General features: G+C 35.4%; 4 protein-coding genes and 3 long non-coding RNA genes across 8 annotated transcripts; 5 read left to right on the top strand and 2 right to left on the bottom strand.

Moving 5' to 3' along the window:
- Window positions 1-984: 984 nt before the first annotated feature.
- On the top strand, window positions 985-4,943 carry LOC105314188 (nodal modulator 1-like; the record flags this gene model as incomplete). The annotated part of the gene is made up of 14 exons (XM_011408195.2): window positions 985-1,111; window positions 1,161-1,345; window positions 2,277-2,366; window positions 2,412-2,528; window positions 2,577-2,639; window positions 2,764-2,828; window positions 3,530-3,587; window positions 3,633-3,728; window positions 3,778-3,861; window positions 3,912-4,025; window positions 4,078-4,179; window positions 4,227-4,355; window positions 4,409-4,504; window positions 4,787-4,943. Coding segments are annotated over 14 exons (1,386 nt in total), but the record flags the coding sequence as incomplete, so codon positions are not given.
- Window positions 4,944-4,983: 40 nt separating this feature from the next.
- LOC109585379 (DBH-like monooxygenase protein 2 homolog) lies at window positions 4,984-5,857 on the bottom strand. Its single transcript, XM_020001445.1, has 4 exons — window positions 5,801-5,857; window positions 5,518-5,756; window positions 5,298-5,468; window positions 4,984-5,248 (listed from the first exon to the last, which is right to left on the bottom strand). The coding sequence occupies exons 2-4, from the start codon at window positions 5,742-5,744 to the stop codon at window positions 5,239-5,241; spliced, it is 408 nt and encodes a 135-aa protein (XP_019857004.1). The 5' UTR covers window positions 5,745-5,756; window positions 5,801-5,857; the 3' UTR covers window positions 4,984-5,238.
- A 5-nt stretch (window positions 5,858-5,862) lies between these two features.
- Window positions 5,863-7,003, bottom strand: LOC109585380 (uncharacterized). Its single transcript, XR_002186460.1, has 7 exons — window positions 6,850-7,003; window positions 6,709-6,798; window positions 6,483-6,661; window positions 6,327-6,433; window positions 6,116-6,282; window positions 6,004-6,061; window positions 5,863-5,954 (listed from the first exon to the last, which is right to left on the bottom strand). It is a non-coding gene; the product is annotated as an uncharacterized LOC109585380 (long non-coding RNA).
- A 294-nt stretch (window positions 7,004-7,297) lies between these two features.
- LOC109585384 (DNA-directed RNA polymerases I, II, and III subunit RPABC3-like) lies at window positions 7,298-9,931 on the top strand. Its single transcript, XM_020001451.1, has 5 exons — window positions 7,298-7,460; window positions 7,515-7,622; window positions 7,674-7,829; window positions 8,475-8,559; window positions 9,453-9,931. Exons 1-5 carry the CDS (start codon window positions 7,370-7,372, stop codon window positions 9,568-9,570), a joined length of 558 nt encoding a protein of 185 aa, XP_019857010.1. The 5' UTR covers window positions 7,298-7,369; the 3' UTR covers window positions 9,571-9,931.
- Window positions 9,932-12,235: 2,304 nt separating this feature from the next.
- Window positions 12,236-14,697, top strand: LOC109585383 (DNA-directed RNA polymerases I, II, and III subunit RPABC3-like). Its single transcript, XM_020001450.1, has 5 exons — window positions 12,236-12,469; window positions 12,524-12,631; window positions 12,683-12,838; window positions 13,483-13,567; window positions 14,458-14,697. Exons 1-5 carry the CDS (start codon window positions 12,244-12,246, stop codon window positions 14,573-14,575), a joined length of 693 nt encoding a protein of 230 aa, XP_019857009.1. The 5' UTR covers window positions 12,236-12,243; the 3' UTR covers window positions 14,576-14,697.
- Window positions 14,698-16,530: 1,833 nt separating this feature from the next.
- On the top strand, window positions 16,531-20,102 carry LOC109585385 (uncharacterized). 2 transcript variants are annotated; one of them, XR_002186462.1, is made up of 8 exons: window positions 16,531-17,128; window positions 17,174-17,388; window positions 17,688-18,593; window positions 18,638-19,401; window positions 19,444-19,478; window positions 19,734-19,861; window positions 19,933-19,988; window positions 20,033-20,102. It is a non-coding gene; the product is annotated as an uncharacterized LOC109585385 (long non-coding RNA). The 2 variants fall into 2 exon arrangements; XR_002186461.1 differs by having other exon boundaries at window positions 18,638-19,478.
- A 728-nt stretch (window positions 20,103-20,830) lies between these two features.
- LOC109585390 (uncharacterized) lies at window positions 20,831-21,768 on the top strand. The gene is made up of 2 exons (XR_002186464.1): window positions 20,831-21,120; window positions 21,162-21,768. It is a non-coding gene; the product is annotated as an uncharacterized LOC109585390 (long non-coding RNA).

A 21,768-nucleotide genomic window follows, 5' to 3' on the forward strand; every position in this document is an offset into this window, starting at 1 on the left:
CTTTTTTGACAGGACTGACTTGATGAAGATGAAGATGAAAAAAGGTGGCTGAACAAAACGGCCGATTCGCTGATTTTTGACTTTCCTCTTAGACAAGGTTTAGAGCCACACTAGTGATACCAATAGAGTCCTCTGGTCAAGATAAGGTCCTCTAAGAAGTCTGGTAAGCATAGTAGCTTGTTTTCCCGGTATAGCAAGGCTGCAAAAGTCGTGGCAGCCATTTTGTTTGGGGGTGAATCCTACTTAGTAACGCTAACGCGTTACTAATATGCCCATGTATGTATGTATGAATCTAATTCTTCTGTCTTTGGGCTCTCAATATGATACATTTCTTTTCATGTGCCAGTGGAAGTGCTGTACAAACAAATGGGAGTATGCATCAGGAGAAAAATTTTTCTAATCTGATGCATTGACACTTACTCCCATTTGTTTCTATAGCACTTTCATTCTTGACGCTAGCGCACCTGTCACTTTGAGAACCCATCTTTATATGCTTATATGACTGTGTATGCTCATAGTACAATTCTCAACTTAAATTTAATTTCCATTATATATATATATATATAAATACTTTGTTGGAGGTAAAATTAACAATATCAAAATCTAGTGGCACTTTGAAACCAATTGCATGTAAGTCCTGGCGTATGTGTGTGTACCACATTGATTCTTCTAAACAGTATTAGGGTTGAGTCTTTACTCCGCTAGTCACTTCATGTGTCATACTGTATGGTGCAAAATTTTTGAGGGCTGTAAATTTTGTCAAAAGCTATGTTATGGATTTAATTATTGCAAAACTATTTTGTCTACCATCTTGAATGTAAGAAATTGATTTTTACAGAATTAATTTTCACAAATCTTTAAAGATTTACCAAAATAATTTGCTAAATTTACAGCCCTTGAAAATTTTGCGCTATACAGTAAGTGTCCTTTACTTTGCTCTGTTGGCTGTTGCGATGTGCATGTACCATACAGTGTACACTATAGTTATTTTTTATTTATAATCATCAATTTTTATCAATTTATTCTAGGCCAAAGGAATGGGTTGTTCTATGTCCTACATCTCCCAATCTCCTATTTTATCCCAAGAAATACAACTATACCATTAAGAACGGTTTGTATTACATATTTTTATGATATTTTATAAATATTATTGGTTTTAGACTGTCCGGAGTCTCTTCCTCCATTTGAGTGTAGTCACGGTTTCTTTGTGATTGGTCGGATTGATCCTCCTCTTTCTGGTGTTTCTATTACAGTAACAACTGGAGACAATGAGTATAATGTAACAACAGATGATGAGGGCCAGTATAAGGTTGGACCATTGTCAGAATCAACCAAATATACTGTGGTGAGTCATTATGCCCTCTACTGTGTTTGTATTATAAATGTATTGCTCCTTTTTTCTTAAAGTAAATAAAATTCTCCTTTTACTAATTTTTGAGTTGACTTGTAGTTTACATGGTTTTCAGCCATACCAGTGGTACATGTACATTTACTAGCATATAGCATGTACATGTACATCAAGTTTCCCTCTAGATTTTTGCATAGTGCTCATGCAGCTTCTTATCAGTTCAAGTTGCTCAAAAAAGTGATCTCAACAAATGAGAAAATTTTCTATAGAATTTTTCTGATACATACAGTATGCATTAGGCTTAGCGATTGTATAGATTGCTGTACAGCTATTATCAAGATTATGATACTGTTGTTTTAACTATCATGATATTTATCATGTGTGCTTGGAGCATGCACATTTAAATAATGAATGACACTTAACAGCTGTAGTCATCTTCTAAGAGGCATGAAGCTAAAGGCTATGATACACTGTAGAAACTTCGTTTCACAAAACATCTTTTATACAGGAGTCAATTGAGCTTAAAACATGTTTCATGATGTCAATATTAAACGCATTTATAAGTACAATGACTATATTCTATTAAATCATTGTATTTTCATGTAAACAGTATTGCTTTACAGTTGCTCAAAATTGAGCCAACGACTAGAAGCTATAGCCTTTGCCCTTTAGTCAAATTTTGTTAAAAATGGCTCCGAGAGAATTTTTATTTCTTTGTACATATACACATATGCATGCATGTGCATGTACATGTACATATCTTCATGTTGTGTATCAACTTTGAGCTGATTCCGAGTAAGGTATATAGCCATGAATGTAGGTCTATTTTATGAGTCCAACAATGCAATTAAAGTTTGAAACTTTGAATAGTATTGAAATTGAAAATTTTTTGCAATTTCATTTTAAATTTGTACTCAATTATTTTTAGGTTCCTTATTTAGAAGAGTATTCGTTTGAACCATTTGATGATGACCTACACTCCTTTAAAGCAATAAAGAAATCAAAACTTACAATTAAAGTTAGAAAAACCACAATCATTCTAGTGATCCCCTCTCTCTTACAGATCAGTGATCATTCCACTCAGAATCCTTTAGCAGGTGTATTGATATCAGTGAATGGTGAAGGCTTAAGAAACTCTACCACTACATCAGAAGAAGGCTTTGTAGCATACAGTGACATTGTAAGACAAGGAATCTTTTTAGTTAATTAATACACATAAATTTATTAGCTCCCAGGTCAATACTATATAAAGCCTTTATTGAGGGAGTTTGAATTTCAGCCTCCATCAATGGTTAGTACATACAGTCATGACTTATCATTAGTTTTGTGTAATTGTGTTTATAACTCACAATTTGCACATGAATGTACATCCATATCAATTATTTGCATCATTTTCTATTATGATTTTTTTACAGGTTGTTGATTTGAAACAAGGAGAAGATTTATCTGTTGATTTTAAAGCCTTTAGAGTTGCCTTTAGGTTTGTACATGACATGTATAGTATGGTATGCACATGTAATTATTCATGTACTTCAGTTTTGTTAATAACTACTGTAAAAGATGATTATTAATATTGGGCAAATTTGTCTGTCGAAATAGGTGTAATTGGCAATTTTTATATGATTTACAATGCAGTGCCTAATGTGTCATTATGCATGCGTTAATTCCTTGCCAATTAATCATCTTGTATGGTATCAGATACATATGTACATGGAGCAGGGCACTTATACTGTGTTTACACTAGCTTCTTTAACTGAGCCAGCCCTGTTCAAAGTGGGCCAGCACAGCTTCATTTGATAGTGTAAACAGTAACCAAACTGAGCTGAAGTGAGCTAGCATGGTTAGTACAGCAGAGCCAGCTCAGCCTGGTTCAGCACAGTTTGGCCCACTTCTGTAGTGTAAACGCAGCATTAGTATATGGGCAATTCTATGAATGCATTGATTGGCATTTTTGTGGGGGATTAGCAGCCATGGCATGCTCAGAACAAAAAATAGCAGATTTTGACCAATCACCAAATTTTAACTCCAATTACTTCACCAATGTTTTCTACTATACAATATTGATTTTTAAGAGTTTAACTATAAATTGCAATAGTTATTTGCACCTTAATGTACATTTTGTATTTTTACATGCACTTATAAACTTCATGCAAATCATTATTATTATGGTATTTATTTCAGTTGTAGTGGTAAAGTCTTGTCTCTCAATGGGTCTCCGTTAGAGTCAGTTAGTGTGGAGGTAACATGTACATTGGCACACCCACAAACACTCATCCCTTTTTAGTTAGTTTCTCAAGTAGATAATGAAGGTCATTGCAAGAGTTATCATGATGCTGTACTCACTGATAAGGAAGGACACTATAAATTTAGAGGCTTACAGGTAACAGAATAAGAATATTAAATAAATGGATTCATTAATATTCCATTAGCCTAAGTGTCAGTATCAGCTGTCGTTAGCAACTAATGATGAATCAATGATTGAGAAAGGGCTACCTGTCACTCGCCATTTTACAGTAAATTAGTTCAGTATACGTGTACATGTATACCTTCATTTTTCTGTTAGTTAAGTGAAAAGGATATTGAAGGAGAGAGCTTTATTGCAGTGCTAAAGAATGAACGAGTTTATGTAACTGGAAATGTCATCATTAATAATTTGGACCTATTAACTTACATTACAGTGAGCATGATCATTGTGTGTCAATGTGCATGTAGATATTTCTTTTGTACAGGTTGGTCTGTACAGTGATAAGTATTTGGAGTCTCAAGTATTTTCAGTAGGAACTGATCCTATTGGTTTCTTTCGTATGCCACCTCTCCCTCGTAATAATTCAGTATGTTTTAACTATATCTCTCATTGTCATCACTTTTATATAAATAGAAGCCATATTATGTTCAGTTGGATTCCAGTCTGTTATACTCTCAGTCTTACAAGGTATCTGTTTCTAATTCAAATGTCTCTCTAACAGCTGGGAGGGACACACATGTCACTTTTAATGTTACAGCCGAAGTAAGTATACAGAATAGCATCTTGCACATATTTTATGTTTATCTTCTGTGTAGTCAGTCCCATTAGCTAATGGTAACAGTTACAGAGGATCTTTTGTTGGTATTTTTGTGGCACTGATAGTTATATTTGTATTGGCAAATATTGACAAGGTACTTAGGAGAGATGGGATTTATAGAATAAAATGTAACAATACACTTCACCTAAACCTTTCAAGTGTACTACAGTACTAGACTAACTTCTCTGATCAAATTTTCTCCGATACCAAGTTCCTTAAAATAAGTTCTTAGAGTTGCTATTTGTACTAATCTATGGGCCAAGTTCATCTTTATTGATGTTGCTAATAGTAATAGGTTTATGTTATAACTCTTTTTTGCCTCATCCAGCTCTGCATAGGTGAAGATTAGGTTTTATATTTGTTTCCTTTCTTGTAGATATTAGTATACATAAGAGGAAGTGGAACTGGAGGAGGCTTTAGGGGAAAGAGACATTAATGAATTCTTTTAGCTCACATAATTTATATAGTGTCAAAAATTAAAATTTTGTTATTGATATAAATAGTTATTATAAAGTCACATGAATTATAATTTATTTGACTTGGAAATTTTAATTACATTGGTATGATGGTGTGAGGCGACAAAAATAATTAATCAAGTTAGGTAATGATGACTAATTTGTGGCCAAAATATAGTGACCAAGACCAATAGGAATAAAGTGATTGCAGTTAGCAAGATGAGAATGATGATCTGTGTGTCACTACTGCTTGTACCAGCACTTCCTCTAGAAACCTCTTGCGCACATTCTCTTTTACAACATGGCAGTACTTGCTCTTCATTGCTACAGGATTGTGGTGATGTATATGAACAGCATACTTGAGAAACTGTACTTATAATCGTCTGTTAAAAGCAATGAGATACAATACATTGAAGTTATTAGAATTTATACCTTTCCTGTTTCAGGTGGCAGGCATCTGGTTGATTGTTTCCATTTTTGTAAATTAATTTTTGGTATGATTCTTTTTGTTCAGGAGTCCAGTCTAATAAGTTCATTGCTGTCTCCATTTTCTCTTGACTAGAATTGGCACTTAAAGAACCAAACAGATTCCTGTATTCAGATCTGTGTTTTTGCAGAAAGTATATAAAATAGTACAATACTTTACACTTACGGAACATGTTGTTCTACAAAGATTTTAAACTGATCAAAGGTTGGTGTACTTTCACAGTCAGCTCTTTCTACACGAGAATAATAGAGTAATGTTGCTACACACATCTCATCTGTACTGCTTATATATACCTCCCTGTGATAGCAGTAAACTTTGAGTAATGTATGAAGCATATGTCTAACCATTGTAATTTTATTCCTGTTGCTTGTATTGTAGTAGCACTCCAGCATCAAGCTGTCACCCTATAATTTATTTTAAACAATGAGAAAATTTGTTACAAGCATACTGGTAGTACAGTTATTTCTTTTTTTAAGTGGTTAAACTGCTGGAAATTGAAGTCATATAATGATAATTTTTATCAATTGGGCTAAGCTCTTCATATCTTGAGACACCTGGAGAACACTCCAAATGTCTAATATGACAAACGATAAGCTTTGATCCTGTTTTATGATTTAATGCAAAATAAAAGTTTATTGTGTATAACTATACCTGCTGTATTAGTGTGGAACATGTTGGCAAATACCTTGACACCATCAGGAGGTAGGAACTAAAGGAAGCAAAAAGCTATTGGAACTATACATGTACATGCTTTTATTTATACATTTCTTGTGCATTCTGGAAGACAAAGGCCAGTTACTGAGTAATCAACTGTATTGGGTGGAATAACCATTGTATTATCATTAATGTGACCAACAGTCATCACTCCAGCATTATATTCTCTTGGAGTATCAATGTATGTGAACTCAATGCCTGAGCTATCAACAATACCTGAGAGAGGAGATAGAATATTGAAATAAATTAACTAATCTAACCTGAGATGTGATCCAGATTATTGTAGTGTAATTCAATGACTGCATAATGAGGACTTTTAGCTCCTCCAATGGGATAGATAAGCAATGTTACTAGGAAAAGTAAAATCCTACATCAAAAAATAAAAAATATATTGAAAATAAATTATTAATACTTACACTTCCTCCTACTCCCCATACAGCAAATGGGATTGCAGTCAGCAACATGATCACTAACACCCCCATAGCACTCTCCTGATCCTTCAGCTCCAAGATCTGATTCATAAAGACCATCACATAAATAAATGACAATATGATAGACAAATGGCTCATTCCCAGAAGTGACTATGAGGAGAAAACTAAAATAAAAAAGTTCGAGCTGAAGCAAAACAAATCATTTATGTACTTTAATGATGTATTTCATATTGTAAGTGAGGGCAGGAGAAAGTTTCATAGCTTCAAACCAGTAAGTAGTGGTTACCCTTGGTACATCTACCTGTATAGTATCACATTGGTATGAGTGAAGCTATTAACTGTAAAGTGGTACCTGACTTGCAGATACAGTAAAGGATTGGGTATTGTCAGGTATTCTAGGAGGGCTTGGTAATGCCCCAAGAAGATTCTTCTTGTGCCTTGATTGTTATGCATGTCTTGATATTGTATAAGTTATGGAGTCATCTGTTTCTCTTGTGACTGTTGGTTTGTTATTGCTCCAAGTGTATACTACATGAGCCGTTTCATACTTCATGCATGATGTGAATATGAAAGATTAATAATTATGATATTCAGTGATTCTTACAAGTATAATAGATCGCAATCATCACAGGTGATAAAGTTACAGTAAAACTCAAGGACAGTATATCCATCTTCTACCTCAGCATTAGTTAAGAACCAGTTCTGTATTGGATCAATAGGTGGAGTGTATCTCCCATAAGCATACCTATCCTGTAAGAAAAGTAGAAAACATAGTCTATACGGAGAAAATTGCTCAGTATACTAGTCCGTGTTCACTCATTTCATTTTTCTGGACATGTGAGACCTCGTGTGAGACTGAGTTGCACGTTGTCATGTCTGGAAGAAGAACTAGCCTTGAAGAGCCTTCCTCTTCTGAAGAGGATGCTGAACTTACTCTTTACCACGACAACAAAGGTAGTCTAGGTAATGAATACAGTCTTTGTGATATAGAGCAATCCGACTTTAACTTAACTTTAGAGGACAATTGTCGAATATCCTTTCCAGTGAGAGGTCTTACCAAGTCCTCAGGTCCAGTTTTTGAAAGTTTTTTTCAAATAAAAGACATTGAAAAAAAATTCGAAAGAGGTACGTACATTATACTGACTAATGAAGTGTTCTAATTATTGCTCCCCTCAGTGTCTCGCTTGTTTTGTGAAGGGGAGAATTTTAACAAAATCCAGTTAATTCTGGATGTAAACACACAATTGTACCCCATGAGTGTTGGAGATAACATTCATTTTCTTTTGACCACCACACTAGGAGCAGACCATGAAGACTTTCCCACAGTGACAGGTACCTATTGGTCAAGGGTAACGGGTAATAGATCTTTAAATGGCTGTAACTTGAAAATTGAAGTCAGAATAGACCACTTAGAGTGAGAATTGCAAAAACTATAAATTTCATCAATTTTATATACGGTATCCGCCCACACGCCATAATTGGCAGCCATTTTGGTTGGCAAGTTTGTATAAGGAAGTCAATGGAGGCACAAAGAAAATGCCTCGCTTACCTGCTGTAGCTCTATCAGAAGCTAAAAATTGCTTGTTATAAGAAAGAATAGCTACCATTAAGCTTCTCCTGTGAAAGATTTGGTCAAATTCGCTCCAGAATTCTTAATACAGGTTTGTTTTTATGTCATCCCGTTTGTTCTCCATTGAAAGTTGCCAACCAAAATGGCGGCCAGAATTAATTTCATCCTAAACCACGCCTTACAACCGTAATAGTCTTCCCACGCAAGCAATTCTCACTCTGGGTGGTCTATCAGCTCAAACTTTCTACACAGCATAAGTACATCAATATGTATCAGAAAATGTAAAAAAAATTTGGTGTGATTTTGGAGCCATTTTTGTACAGGCGAATTTTAAAAATTTGATTTATTTTTAAAATGGCCCTAACTCAAAATTATTCTCATAATTGAATGTTTTTTATTTTTGACAGATGGTGCCACCTCCTCCTTAGCAGATGCATTTCAATATATAATGTATGGCAAAATTTATAGATTAGAAGGAGCTGAGGATTCATTGTGAGTTAAGAAGAGATTATTGGGGCGAGCATGAGCGTAGCCCCGGTCCCGATTGAGGCCTTGCGATATGTATTCCGTATGCCATCTAATATTAAAATTGGCTGGAAATGCTTCCTCTTTTAAGTGTAAAAAGAAATATTGAAATGGGACAGTATGAGGGTGTGGTCACAATAAACAAGATGGCGGCATTTAAATGGGACAAACTGTCGAGTTTTCTAACAGCTAGATAAGAGAGTCTTAGAGAGAGGAGCTATCTCAAGCATCTCTAAAGGCTCATCCATCAGCTCTGTAAAGTCTGGAAACTTAAGTAAACTTTATAAGATTAATTTTGGTGAGCTACAGTGCTTATGCAAGTTTTTTGTTGAAGAATAATCATTCGACAATCGATAGCCTCTAGTTTGATTTAAGACTAAGACTCATCTAGATTAGTCCTCTCATTGATAGAATTAAGATTGTGACTAGAAGTTTAGCTTTGGTTCTTAAGTTACCTGAGAGTGGCAGCACTTTTTCTTGTCTCTTTTATTGTGACAGGTGATATTTGCACCGTTCAGACTCCGACCGTGAGGTTGGGGTCTGAATATGCATGCAGATAATGGTCTTGAAACAAGGATGAATGTTCTTTTCCCTATCAAGAGCTAGATTAGAATCAATTTATTTTATTTTTATTTTACAATCAATGATATTTGCTCTGTTCAGACCCCGACCTCATACAGGTAATGGTCTCACAGAGTAGAGAGGTGAATGCTTTGTCTCTTATTAGACTAGGAGCTAGATTAAATTCATTTTATTTTATTTCAATCAAGTCAAGCTAAGCCGCGTCGATAGCTCATGCTTACCCCCTCAATGTTTACATTCACCTAGTTATTATTAAATGGATCATACTTCTTTTATAGATCAGTGTATGTCTCTTTTGGGGGACTACTGATGAGATTGAAAGGAGACGATTTACAAGGACTAATGATGATGATGGACATGAATGTGTACTTACTATTAAAGAAAATGACTTATTGAAAGATCAACTCTCTTTTTTTTGTGTGTGTGTGTGTGTGTGTGTGTGTGTACATGTAACTCTATTTTTTGTGTTCATGTAACTCTATTTTTTGTGTTCATGTAACTCTATTTTTTGTGTTCATGTAACTCTATTTTTTGTGTTCATGTAACTCTATTTTTTGTGTTCATGTAACTCTATTTTTTGTGTACATGTAACTCTACTTTTTGTGTTCATGTAACTCTATTTTTTGTGTTCATGTAACTCTATTTTTTGTGTTCATGTAACTCTATTTTTTGTGTTCATGTAACTCTATTTTTTGTGTGTGTACATTTAGCTCTTTTTTGTGTACATGTTAAAAAGGTCCCCATTGTTTTGAAAGGAGGTGCAGCATTTCTTTAATTTATTTTATCAGTGCCAGTGGGAGGAGTTGTTGACTGCAGTATCTAGTAATGGCTTTTGTGATATAGAGCAATCCGACTTTAACTTTACTTTAGAGGACAATTGTTGAATATCCTTTCTAGTGAGAGGTCTTACCAAGTCCTCGGGTCCTGTTGTAAAAGGTTTCCTCGAACACGAGATCCTTCCCTCCCTTTCAGACTCCAAGTAGTTTGAAAGGGACCAGTACAGTTGGGTGGCCAAGCAACCTGAAGTTGGATAGAATCAGAGAACTATCACAGCAATGGACTTGCCACAACAAGAGATAAGGTGCTTGATCAATAGAGCACATCATTAAATTTTATGAAAACAGCAAGTATTGTGCATGTGGCTAAGTATGCTATTTTAATAATTCGCATTGATAATAATGATTCTGCTTGTATAATAAATAACAATAAATATGTAATAAATACTAAAATAGTAAAGTTTGTAAAATATTGAAATACAAATATACCAATCAATATCATCCTATTATTAATATTGACCGCTAGTCTTGTCGACGAGACTAATTCATATCCCAATTAAGTGTTTGAGTTACTAGAAAAGAAATGAAGAATGTGATTCATGAGATCAGAAGATGTAACAAGTGTTAGCAGTGATTTTGGAGCCAAATAGCTGTTGTTCTTTTTCAAAAATCAGCTCAAACTTTCTACATAGCATAAGTACATCAATATGTATCAGAAAATGTAATAAAAATTGGGGGTAATTTTGGAGCCATTTTTGGAAAAAACCATGGGCTATAGTACAGGGAAATTTTAAGAGATTGGCTCATTTTTTTAATGGCTGTAACTCGAAAATTTTACTTCAGAATCAGCTTAAACTTTCTACATAGCATAAGGACATCAATATGCATCAGAAATGTAATAAAAATTGGGGGTAATTTCGGAGCCGTTTTTTGGAAAAAACCATGGGCTATAGTACAGGGAAATTTTGAGAAATTGGCTCGTTTTTTTAATGGCTGTAACTCAAAAATTTGACTTCGGAATCAGTTCAAACTTTCTACGTAGCATAAGGACATCAATATGTATCAGAAAATGTAATAAAAACGAGACACCTACGGTGCATGGCCTCGCCCCTATAGCTGCTATGGTGCATGCCCGCACTTCAATAACTGTTTGATTATCAGCATGAAGAGAGTCTGCTCAATACTAGCTTCCTACAGTTGCACTTGCTCTTGAATACCTGCAGAAGTAGCAGCACAAATATGCAAGCAGCTCCAGCCCCTCCCATGCATGTAGATTGAAAGGTGTGGCATTCCATGAGTGGCACAGCAAGAAGACCATGTGAGAAAGAAGCTTCACTTTTTCTTTACTAATCAGCAATATATGATAAACTTGCTGACAAAAAAAGTTGCTGCCTTTGTATATTTGAGATAGTATAGGTACTTTAGTACCTATAACCCAGCAAGTTGTTGCTCTAGTGCTGCACAAACGAGTGACCTCAACAATTTCAAGTAAGTATAACTCTTCATCAAGTAAGATTTAGAAAAATCTGTTCATAATTTTTGAAGGCCATGTTCTAATCTACTGAAAAATGCTACCAGCTATCTCTAAAGTGCCAACACAACGGAGCTTTGCCCAACTACTCGATTTTCTTACTTTGAAGCTTCTGTACCTAGTACTTGTATTTGAGCAACACAAAACAGTTAAGAAAGACTTTTCCACGTCAAAAAGAAAGGTCTAGGAGCTTAGAACACGCTGTGCTAAAGTTATTGTTTATTAAAAACAAATTTCAGTTGTACAGAATGAATGAATGACAGACACACACAACAACTACCTATACCTCGCGTAGGCGAGGCCAATGAGAGGGGGGGGGATGAGGCCCTACTGATAAGTCAATAGCATAGATATTAGAGTAAATGAATTACTCTATTATTCATTTACTCTATTATCTATGTCAATAGTAACAATTAATATAATGAATGATACTAACTTGAAAGAGACTGTCCTTATCCTCTGCTATTACTTTACACAGTATGATACTAAAGAGAGAGAGAGAGAGATGTCATAAAATAGATGTCAAGGTAGGATGTAGGACACACGTAGGATATAGTCTGGCTGGATTACGTAGGATAAAGGATGTGGTCACTGGTCACACTGTAGTCTGCCAGTAAAGTTAACTCATTGTTGCTATGAGCCTGTTCCACACAAAGTTACTTCAACTGCTATCATATTCAGGAGGAAGATCAAGAACAGCTAGTGAAGTGAACAAATTGATGATACTTATGTAGCCTAGTAAAATGGAAACAAAGTCCATTCATGCCTCGATTCATGCCCTGGCCTGATCACAATCGGCAGTATACGGAGAAAATTTCTCAGTATACTAGTCCGTGTTCACTCATTTCATTTTTCTGGACATGTGAGACCTCGTGTGAGACTGAGTTGCACGTTGTCATGTCTGGAAGAAGAACTAGCCTTGAAGAGCCTTCCTCTTCTGAAGAGGATGCTGAACTTACTCTTTACCACGACAACAAAGGTAGTCTAGGTAATGAATACAGTCTTTGTGATATAGAGCAATCCGACTTTAACTTAACTTTAGAGGACAATTGTCGAATATCCTTTCCAGTGAGAGGTCTTACCAAGTCCTCGGGTCCAGTTTTTGAAAGTTTTTTTCAAATAAAAGACATTGAAAAAAAATTTGAAAGAGGTACGTACATTATACTGACTAATGAAGTGTTCTAATTATTGCCCCCCTCAGTGTCTCGCTTGTTTTGTGAAGGGGAGAATTTTAACAAAATCCAGTTAATTCTGGATATAAACACACAACTGTACCCCATGAATGTTGGAGATAACATTCATTTTCTTTTGACCACCACACTAGGAGCAGACCATGAAGACTTTCCCACAGTGACAGGTACCCATTGGTCAAGGGTAACGGGTAATAGATCTTTAAATGGCTGTAACTTGAAAATTGAAGTCAGAATAGACCACTTAGAATGAGAATTGCAAAAACTATAAATTTCATCAATTTTATATACGGTATCCGCCCACACGCCATAATTGGCAGCCATTTTGGTTGGCAAGTTTGTATAAGGAAGTCAATGGAGGCACAAAGAAAATGCCTCGCTTACCTGCTGTAGCTCTATCAGAAGCTAAAAATTGCTTGTTATAAGAAAGAATAGCTACCTTTAAGCTTCTCCTGTAAAAGATTTGGTCAAATTCGCTCCAGAATTCTTAATACAGGTTTGTTTTTATGTCGGCCCGTTTGTTCTCCATTGAAAGTTGCCAACCAAAATGGCGGCCAGAATTTATTTCATCCTAAACCACGCCTTACAACCGTAATAGTCTTCCCACGCAAGCAATTCTCACTCTGGGTGGTCTATCAGCTCAAACTTTCTACACAGCATAAGTACATCAATATGTATCAGAAAATGTAAAAAAAATTTGGTGTGATTTGGAGCCATTTTTGTACAGGCGAATTTTAAAAATTTGACTCATTTTTAAAATGGCCCTAACTCAAAATTATTCTCATAATTGAATGTATTTTATTTTTGACAGATGGTGCCACCTCCTCCTTAGCAGACACATTTCAATATATAATGTATGGCAAAATTTATAGATTAGAAGGAGCTGAGGATTCATTGTGAGTTAAGAAGAGATTATTGGGGCGAGCATGAGCGTAGCCCCGGTCCCAATCGAGGCCTTGCGATATGTATTCCGTATGCCGTCTAATATTAAAATTGGCTGGAAATGCTTCCTCTTTAAGTGTAAAAAGAAATATTGAAATAGGACAGTATGAGGGTGTGGTCACAATAAACAAGATGGCGGCATTTAAACGGGACAAACTGTCGAGTTTTCTAACAGCTAGATAAGAGAGAAGAGCTATCTCAAGCATCCCTTAAGGCTCATCCATCAGCTCTGTAAAGTCTGGAAACTTAAGGAAACTTTATAAGATTAATTTTGGTGAGCTACAGTGCTTGTGCAAGTTTTTTGTTGAAGAATAATCATTTGACAATCGATAGCCTCTAGTTTGATTTAAGACTAAGACTCATCTAGATTAGTCCTCTCATTGATAGAATTAAGATTGTGACTAGAAGTTTAGCTTTGGTTCTTAAGTTACCTCAGAGTGATGGGACTGTTTCTTGTCTCTTTTATTGTGACAGGTGATATTTGCACCGTTCAGACTCCGACCGTGAGGTTGGGGTCTGAATATGCATGCAGTTAATGGTCTTGAAACAAGGATGAATCTTCTTTTCTCTATCAAGAGCTAGATTAGAATCAATTTATTTTATTTTTATTTTACAATCGATGATATTTGCTCTGTTCAGACCCCGACCTCATACAGGTAATGGTTTCAGAGACTAGAGAGGTGAATGCTTTGTCTCTTATTAGACTGAGAGCTATATAGATTAAATTCATTTTATTTTATTTCAATCAAGTCAAGCTAAGTAAGCCGCGTTGATAGCTCATGCTTACCCCATCAATGTTTACATTCACCTAGTTATTATTAAATGGATCATACTTCTTTTATAGATCAGTGTATGTCTCTTTTGGGGGACTACTGATGAGATTGAAAGGAAACAATTTACAAGGACTAATGATGATGATGGACATGAATGTGTACTTACTATTAAAGAAAATGACTTATTGAAAGATCAACTCTTTTTTGTGTGTGTGTGTACATTTAACTGTCTTTTTTTGTGTACATGTATATACATGTTAAAAAGGTCCCCATTATTTTTGAAAGGAGGTGCAGCCATTTCTTTAATTTTATCAGTGCCAGTGGGAGGAGTTGTCGACTGCCGTAATGGCAGAGTACAGTCTTTGTGATATAGAGCAATCCGACTTTAACTTAACTTTAGAGGACAATTGCCGAATATCCTTTTTAGTGAGAGGTCTTACCAAGTCCTCGGGTCCTGTTGTAAAAGGTTTCCTCCAATACATGAGATCCTTCCCTCCCTTTCAGGCTCAAGTTAGTCTCACATAGCCAGACCCATCCCCTTTTTGACAATTTGGATCTGGCTACACAAGACTAGAGGTATGCAGCTGCTAGAGGTGCTCTGACAATGAATATGTAATAAATACTAAAATAACAAACTTGGTAAAAATTCAAAACAAATATATAATAATTATTAATAATAATAAATAATAATATATAATAGTTAGTCAAGCAATAAAGTCCGAGCTCTCCTAGCCCAACGAACCCAGCCAGAACAGACGCCATATTGCTCTTTTGGATAGCAACAGATAGACATTGCATAAGGTACTTATAAGAGTGAGGGTCGTCTGTACGTAACATAGTCCTAGCCTACCAAGGTCTTTTAAGAAACAACAGGATTTGGGGCCTACTATTACCGAAAGTGTTTGAGTTACTAGAAAAGAAATAAAGAATGTGATTAATGCTACATAAAATAAAGAAAATGTAATAGAATTTAGCAGTGATTTTGGAGCCAAATAGCAATTGTTATTTTTTTAAAAAATGGCTCAAACTTTTTAGACAGCATAAGTACATCAATATGTATCCAAAAAAATGTAATAAAAATTTGGGGTGATTTCTGAGCTATTTTTTGGAAAAAACCATGGGCTATAGTACAGGGAAATTTTTAAAAATTGGCCAATTTCTTAAAATGGTCATAACTCAAAAATTAGAGCTTGGAATGAGCTCAAACTTTCTACACAGCATAAGTACATCAATATGTATCAGAAAATGTAATAAAAATTTGGGGTGATTTTGGAGCCATTTTTTGGAAAAAACCATGGGCTTCAAATAAAAAATTCATCAAAAAAGTAATAGAAACAAGAGAAAATAAAAGTGGATATTGTAACTCAGGTGTGGCTTACTTAAACTCCTGGATCCCACTGATTACCACTTCTTCTAATTGTCCTTCCAACGTTGAGGCTCTACTGATAAGTATATACTAAAAATATAATGAATGATACTAACTTGAAAGAGATTGTCCTTATTTATCCTCTGCTATTACTTTACACAGTGTGGCACTAAAGAGAGAGAGAGAGATCATAAAACAGGTGTAAGGGTAGGATGTAAGGTACACATAGTAAGGATGACATTAAAAGGATGTGATCACGTGACCAGTAAAGTTAACTTATTGTTGCCATGAGACCAATGCTTGTTAATACTGCCATCATCAAGTGAAAACAATGAAGATGATGCCATAGCCATTTCTTTTTATCAAGAACCTTAATTCTTTCAACTATTTTCACTTTTATGTTGAGGGTAATGGATATATGTTAAAAGTTTTAGCAACAGAAGAGAGATGCTTGCCACAGTGTCATGCAGTTTCCTCCATTACTGTACAGTGAATCCTCTGTGACTGGTGATAGGAGCTGCAGCTGTAGTAGCTGATGAATCCAGTAACCAGGAGAGGAGTGCCATTCTGCTAAGTGCCGTCATAAAGATGTATAGAAAAATTAATAATAGAAAAATGCCATTATAAAGGGAAAACTATCATTTGAAAAATAAGCACAAAAGAATGAGCTAGGTGCTGCTATGACCATACACTCCCAAAGTAGCCCGTCTTCTCTAAGTGTTGTAGTCAATAAAAGGTGGAGCTTGTAGAGCTGCCTATTGATGTCAAGTATTAGATCCATTTTGAAACTCACACTGTCACAAAACAGGCGAGACACTGAGGGGGGCAATAATTAGAACATAGAAAATTAACAATAAAAAACAGGTCCCACTTCACGTTGCTGGGAAGAATGATTGGATATGTTTCCTGTACAGATTAGTTGTATCTGTGCAGGAAACATTCAACAATACCCCACCCGCCATCCAAATGTCAGAAAGGGGTGGAACCTGGCCCCACGAGACTAAATGTAACCATATGGTCGATCACACACATTGTGTGACGTCACGTGACTAGATCTTCAAGCTTCTTCTGTGACTGTCTGACCATAGATACTACAACTAGTTGTATAATTAAAATTCCAATGCATTATTATTGTTTCAGATGACTCAGAAGTTAGGAGACGAGGTAAAGGAAGACCAGCAAAATCACAAAGAGAGATCAATCAATAAGCTTACTTTGACAATTCACTTTCATAATTAGCAATTTAGCACTATTTTTTGTGTACATAGATCTATAATCATTTTCCCAAATGTTCATAGGCTATACAGTGGAATCCCAAGACCTTTTTAGTCATGAGGCAAATTCAAGTATTACTGGGCAAAAAACTAGTAGCAAAGGTATCTATCAACTATTCATGCAAGTATCATGTATTCATGTTGTAGCAGTGAGTTCCAAGGAAAAAAACATCAGAAGAGGGAAGTGAAGGAGCACAAATAATGAAGCAAGTTACAATTTTAGAGACAATGCTGCTGGGTAAATTACTCATATAAAGACATGAATTCTTTTGCATAAAGGGTCAAAAGACTACCAGAGCAGAACCAGCTGCTTTATAATGGAATAAACATGAAGGCCATTGAGTCCTGCAAGACTTTTACCTGTGAGGAAGGAGGGTGGCTGGTATCGACATATTTGATTTATTAATTGAGGCAAGACTGTGACAATGTAGTAGACACCTGTATCTACTGGCTATCTCCTCTTTATAATTTAGTACAATCTACAGTTGAATTAAGGAAGGTGATCATTCTCTTGCTTGCTCTTCTTCATGAGAGGAAGTACCCATTGCATGATGAGATACGGGCCAATTTAGAATTATTTAAAAGTAGAATTATTTTTGTCCATTGAAGAGTAGGAAAATGTTTTCGAGCAATTTATTAACTTTCAAAAATTTTATAGGAGGAGAACAAGGACATGAAGTGGTACTTGTGGCCAACAAGTACAAAACAGACCCAAACAGACCCAGTGTCATGGTGGATATGCTGAAGAGCTGGTAGACAAGCTGTTAGAAACTTGAAAGAAACTTGTGCAACCAGAACGAGATCACTTCAAGTCCTCTGAATAAAATGATGGAAAAAACAAGAAGGCAAAGTAACATTCATTGCCAGATGACAATGAATTATGTGTAACAGTATATTGTTGTTCATCTGTTTAAAAGATCACTAATTTTATTTCTTCTTTAGATACTTACATGTGTCGAAAAGATAAAATAATATATGACAGGCCAAGTTGAATTTAATATGCTTATTTGAAAAATTACCATCGTTATTGAAAAACATAAGTATTTTGTTGGTTTCTTTCCAGGAAAAAGAATAATCTACTGGAGAGCTGGGACAGGCCAAGGAAAACAAGGCCAAGTGAAGATATAATAGTATTTATTTGAGCGATAGGGGAAGAGCTGAATCAAAAAAGTAATTAAAAAGTCTGGTGCAGATCATCTCAATGTTAGTTCCATTATTGCTGCTAAATGATCCTCACCAAGATTTAAAGAAACATTTAAAGGATTATAAAATCTGTTCATAATTATAACAATTATTGAATAATCGAAAGGTGCAGTTTGTACGTGACTGTGGATGCTAAGGATACTAAGATACTTTGCTCAAGCAAATGCAAGCCATCAAAGCGGTATTTTAATTTATTTAAAAAATTACTTGGCTTTCTCCATGCGAGGGAGTATCCATTTCATCATAAGATGGACAAGCTAGATAAGGCTGAGGCTCAGAGATATGGGCCGATTTGAAAAAGGTATAGAAGGAAGAGGGTGTGTCTGATGAGAGACGTGTCAATTGTATTGAAGATCAAGAGGAGGTAAATGTTTTAAAGCAATTTATTAACTTTTAAAAAATTCTTAGGAGGAGGGTCAATGGCAAAGGACATAATGTCGTATTTGTGGCAAACCACAAGACAGCTCCACCCACTTTTGGCTAAGCAATACCACAAGTACCAGGGAGGAGTGTAAGTGCCACTTGAAAAACGGAGGAGCACCCGAAGAAGAGGAGGGAGTACTTAACTGGTGGGAAAAGGAGGAGGAGGCTCTCCTGATAACCCACCTACTCCGGTTACAGGGCATATCTTTCTATTTTTCAATGATGGTCCTGAATAAATGGATAGACAGGCCAAGGCAATAAATTCAAGACTAGTACATCACTACAATATGCAAAAAGCGAAAGTTGAACTAATAAATAATTACAGGCCATATTTTCTATTTTTCAATGTTTTACGTGTTATTTGTTGCCTTTATTATCTTATTGTTGTTGCCAGAGCACATGATACCAGAATGATAGAAGAGCTACTAGTGACATGATGTCTCGGGTGATTTTTTTTCTTTCTTTGTAACGGCATCTTTCTGTGACTGATTATGCAAGATAGGATTCTATAGCAAATTTGTAGTAAGCAATGGAAATAAGAACAAGTAAATGTAAGATTCTGATTGACCAACAAAGATACAAAATGATAATCCTACTCTTGTGATGCAAATTCTACTGTACACTGCAAGATGATCCGTAATTTTTTGCATATAACGTTGAAAGTGCCAATCCAGTTCAGCTAGTTCAGTATTTAAAGAGTATCTCTTCTAGTGACAAGCCAAAGTTTATCAAAAGAGTTAGATTCACTGGTAAAGAGAGAGAGAGAGATGCTAATTTTTATATTTCTACAGATTCTCATGCTTCTCCCTCAAAGCGTCCATTCAAAGTATGAATACACATGTAGTATGGTTTATTAATTAACTGTGTTGATTAATCACTAATAATTAGTGCTAAACATGTGCATACTGGGATTCTTCTTAATCAGTATTTCGTGTCATTTTTTATTAGTTTATTATAAGCTTTGTAATTGATAAGTACAAGTATAATTGATCTGTTCTAGTGGAGCACGTACATGTTGGCCAAATTGTTGTCCGTAATTTTGGTTTTATTACATTATCTTGTTTTATTATTATTATTATAGGAGAATGCTAGAAGAAAACCAATTGTTAACTTTACCATTCATAATTATACATTATGTGATAATGATGAGGAAAGTAGTACATGTACCAGTGTAGATTGGGCTGAGCCAGACATAAGATTGCTGAGGGAGTAAGTTACTGATACATAGCATTGGCTCTCTACAGTGTAGCCTCTATATTATGTATACTTTATTATATTAGTGCATTCAAAGTTTGGAGGCACTAACAAGAGAGTTAGATCCCCTCTTTTTTTTCTGGTAAAGAAAGAGAGAGAGAGATGCTACTTTTTACATTTCTACAGAGTATACAGATTATGATTCTCCCTCAAAGTGTCTACTGAAAGAGGACGGATTACCATCATTATTGAAAAACATAAGTATATCTAGTTCATTGCTTACTTTATTGATCATCACAAAAACTCAGTGTTTAAAGACAGCATTCCACAAATTCCAAAGCTCGTAAGAACATATGCGAGAATACTAAGTAAGTAACTTATTCCATTTTTAAATTAGAAAATAGTTCACAAACAAAACGTTTCATAATAGTCCCTCATGAGGACTTAAATCCAGAATTAAAATTGAAAGATGCAAGTACCAATAAGCTATATAATTATTATATTATTCCTTTTATACAGTATTTTGCAATGGATATTGACGAAGTATGAAAACTGTGTCCATCCTCCTGTATCAGTCACTATAAGAGGAGAAAGTGCTGAAGTGTGAAATAACCACACAAGAAAACCACTTCCCTTGTGTAGGTGATCACAAGTTTAAATGTTTATTGCCAAAAAACCTGACGTTGATGCTACATGTACCTCCAACATTTACTGCATTCATCTCTGATCTGGAGAAGACATATGTGACCATAATTGACAAAAGGGCCCTTATGGCGGATTTTAAAATTGATTGTTATACTGGAAATTATCAACCTGTGAGTGCTTTGTTAGACAATCATTGTTTCTAAAAGTTTCATGGTAACTTTTTGCATCCTGTGGAGTAATTTTATGATAAATGGGGCTCAGGAAGTTGGATTTCTTAGGCTAGAAAGACAAATTTCACTACCCGCCATAAGGTACCTTTTGTCAATTATGGTCACATATACAGTGCTTACTGAATAGCTTATCAACTTGATAACATCCCAGCATCATACAGTAATTTCCAGGAGGTAGGGAAACGAATGAAGAGACCACCAGAGCAGAGCCAGTTGCTTCATAATACAATGTATTGCAAGCAAAATAAAGATATGCCACCATTATTAATAAAATTTAAAAAGTACATGTTTCTATTTTTTAGGAAATCAGTCTAAACTCTAGGAGCAGAAAGCAAGTGAATGAGGCTACAGCTTTTGGAGGCCATACTAACAAAAGAGTTAGATTCTCTCATTTCTCTGGTAAAAAGAGAGAGAGATGCTAATTTTTTATATTTCTGTAGATTATACAGATTATGCTCCTCCCTCAAAGTGTCCACTGAAAGAGGACAGAGGAGCCTGTCCATTGCCCTGGTGCTATTATGGTACTATTATTAATACCCTGGTACTATTATGTGCATGTAGTACATAATTGTAAATTCAAATTGTATTTGGAACTGCTGCTAACTAAATTTTTAAATTATTTAAGACAGATTCAATCAAAACTCTGCAGGCCTGGTATTAGGAGCAATACAAAATTGACATTGAAAAGTTGAAGGAACAATCACTCTCCATCCCCTCCCCTGTCAATGTCTGAGCTGCTGCCAACATCCAGGAGGTCACCATGGGCTATTTCCAGCTGGCTCAGTTTATCAGAGCAATCCTCTCTCCTACCAACCAGCCATTAGTCATCTCTCCTGTTCTCCCACTGTCCCAGTCTGTATCCAGAGCTAACTCAATCACAAGGTGGCAGATTTCAAAGAGAAATTAAAGTATTTATTAGATGCCCATCCCCAGAATGTTCTAAAAGATAGATACATATCTCAAGGGGGCAGGGCGTTGTAGATAAAAAGAAATTTTTTCTTAAATTATATTGATACTTTATAAAATGAAACATAATATTTTAAGTGA

This window comes from Amphimedon queenslandica, unplaced genomic scaffold (assembly GCF_000090795.2).
Source record: "Amphimedon queenslandica unplaced genomic scaffold, v1.1 AMPQUscaffold_13074, whole genome shotgun sequence".
Lineage (NCBI taxonomy): Eukaryota > Metazoa > Porifera > Demospongiae > Haplosclerida > Niphatidae > Amphimedon > Amphimedon queenslandica.

Bases quoted from the DNA above. Each gene is read 5' to 3' on its own strand.
- LOC109585384 (XM_020001451.1), top strand. From the start codon at position 7,370: ATGTCTGGAAGAAGAACTAGCCTTGAAGAGCCTTCCTCTTCTGAAGAG. The intron at 7,830-8,474 runs GTACCTATTGGT...TATTTTTGACAG, and splicing joins AGACTTTCCCACAGTGACAG to ATGGTGCCACCTCCTCCTTA. The intron at 8,560-9,452 runs GTGAGTTAAGAA...CTTCTTTTATAG, and splicing joins GAAGGAGCTGAGGATTCATT to ATCAGTGTATGTCTCTTTTG.
- LOC109585383 (XM_020001450.1), top strand. From the start codon at position 12,244: ATGCCTCGATTCATGCCCTGGCCTGATCACAATCGGCAGTATACGGAG. The intron at 12,839-13,482 runs GTACCCATTGGT...TATTTTTGACAG, and splicing joins AGACTTTCCCACAGTGACAG to ATGGTGCCACCTCCTCCTTA. The intron at 13,568-14,457 runs GTGAGTTAAGAA...CTTCTTTTATAG, and splicing joins GAAGGAGCTGAGGATTCATT to ATCAGTGTATGTCTCTTTTG.
- LOC109585379 (XM_020001445.1), bottom strand. From the start codon at position 5,744: ATGCTGGAGTGCTACTACAATACAAGCAACAGGAATAAAATTACAATG. The intron at 5,469-5,517 runs GTAAGTGTAAAG...GCAAAAACACAG, and splicing joins TTTGTAGAACAACATGTTCC to ATCTGAATACAGGAATCTGT.